General features: G+C 57.0%; 1 protein-coding gene across 1 annotated transcript in view; it reads left to right on the forward strand.

Annotated features, from left to right (window-relative positions):
* Nucleotides 1-1,325: 1,325 nt before the first annotated feature.
* Nucleotides 1,326-2,036, forward strand: part of LOC104468700 (placenta-specific gene 8 protein-like) — a 1,553-nt gene continuing 842 nt past the window's right edge. The window contains exons 1-2 of the mRNA XM_010082924.1: nucleotides 1,326-1,431; nucleotides 1,639-1,763. Of these exons, the coding sequence (XP_010081226.1) occupies nucleotides 1,326-1,431; nucleotides 1,639-1,763 (231 nt within the window). The remainder of the gene's footprint in view (nucleotides 1,432-1,638; nucleotides 1,764-2,036) is intronic.

Consider the following 2,036-nt stretch of genomic DNA (forward strand, 5'->3'; position numbering starts at 1 on the left):
TGTGCGCTGGGAGCAGCAGAGAGCCCTTGGATCTCATCCCCGTGCTGCTCAGCAGAGTGGTGCTGAGCTTGGACACGGGGCAGGTCACCAGGGCATGGGGCAGGGAGTGTGTTCGTGTGGGACTTCCTAGGGGAGCATCTTTTTTTTTTTTTTTTTTTTTTTTTTTTTGGTTTTGTTTCCAATATTAAGTTATTTTTTTTTTAATTAAAGCTCCAAAACTGAAGTGGCAATGGCAGAAGGTGGTGCCATGCCTTGCAGGGGGTGGTGGGGGAGGGAAGGGGCCACAGGTGAAGGTGGTGGAGATGGAGATAGATGGAGATGATGGAGATGGGGATGGAGATGATGAAGATGGAGATGGAGCTGGATGGAGATGGATGGAGATGGAGATAGACGGAGATGTTGGAGATGATGGAGATGATGGAGATGGAAGCACAGGTGCAGCCTTTCCATGGGTCAGGTGGGTTTGGGGATGGTGCTGTGGAGCAGATCTGCTGCTCTGAGGGTGCAGCCACTCGCCAGAGAAGGACAGGTAGGAGCAGGGCTCCAGGGACCATGGTGGTCCCAAGGAATCGAGGAAGAGGAGGACAAGGCACTGGCACAGACAGGTGAGGGAGGGAGGGATGGGAACTTCTTGGCTGGGCTCAGGGTGATGGAAAAAGACAAGGAAATCCGCTGCCTTGGAGCCTGCTAAGAAAGCAGGTGAAGAAGGAAGAGAGGAGAGGGGGAGGCGAACAGGCTGAGATGCTTGGGGACCAAAGCAAGGATCACGGCGACTACTGAGAGCTCGGGAGAGCTGTGACTGAGCTGTAGCAGTTTTGGGACACTGCGGATGTAAAAATATCCCACTTTAAGCAAATCATGATGAAAGTTGAACTGAGGATGAGAAGACAGGATTGAAGTGTCCTTCCTTGCCTGCCTATGGCAGGGAGGTTGGAACTCGATGAACTTTTAGGTCCTTTCCAACCCAAACCATTCTGTGATTCTATGATTCTAAGTGTTGAAGCAGCGAGGCTCCAAAGCAGGACTCCCGTAAAATGAGGCGTCTGACTCGCATAGGCAGGGGGGCGAGGTGCTCCTGCCCTTGGAGGAGGGCTGTGTTTGGGGAAGGCTGTGCTGGGAAGGACGGTGGGGGCTCCACGGCTTTGCAGTGGGGGTGGCGGTGCCCTGCCAGCAGGGACCGCTCGTGGACCGGAGCTGCCCTCGCTGTCTCTGAACGCAGCATCCTGAGCTGGACACCCACTGCAGAACCACCTGCAGAGCATTTCTCTGATGGCTTTTCCTTCCAGACCACCAATCAGCCCGAGGGACCTGACACCACGCCGGCGATGACCACTCAGCACGTCATCACGGTCCAGCCCCAGTTTTTGGCCGGTCAGCGGCCAGGCCAGTGGCAGACGGGGCTGATGGACTGCTGCTCCGACTGTGGCGTCTGTGAGTACACACGTCCCCCTCGCTCCTGCTGCTGCGTGCAGCATGTCTCTGGTGGTTTCCCTGTTCTTTCCACAGCATCATCCCTGCTGCATGCCCTGCCTGGGTGGGTACGGGCAGCCACCAGCTCTTGCCACAGCCCTGGCCAGCTTTCCCCCCTCTCCCTGTTCCTTGCCCCCCCAACCCAGCCCATTTCTCGCCATCCTGCAGGTCTTTGCGGAACCTTCTGCTTCCCCTGCCTGGGCTGCCAGGTGGCTGGGGCCATGAACGAGTGCTGCCTGTGCGGGACCAGCGTGGCCATGAGGGCCCTCTACCGCAAAACACCCGGGTCGTTGGTTCCCCCGCCGCTCACCGTGCTGGTGGGCTGAAAGATGAGATGCCCCTGAGGCCCCCATCTCAGCACATGGCCTCTTCTCTGGAGCAACAAGTGATGGGACAAGAGGAAACGGCCTCAAGTTGCACCAGGGGACGTTTAGGCTGGATATTAGGAAAAATGTCTTCACTGCAAGAGTGATGAGGCGTTGGAACAGGCTGCCCAGGGCAGTGGTGGAGTCACCATCCCTGGAGGGGGTCAAGAAAAGTGTAGATGTGGTGCTTGGGGGCATGGG

The sequence above is a fragment of the Pterocles gutturalis genome, unplaced genomic scaffold (assembly GCF_000699245.1).
Source record: "Pterocles gutturalis isolate BGI_N339 unplaced genomic scaffold, ASM69924v1 scaffold7760, whole genome shotgun sequence".
Lineage (NCBI taxonomy): Eukaryota > Metazoa > Chordata > Aves > Pterocliformes > Pteroclidae > Pterocles > Pterocles gutturalis.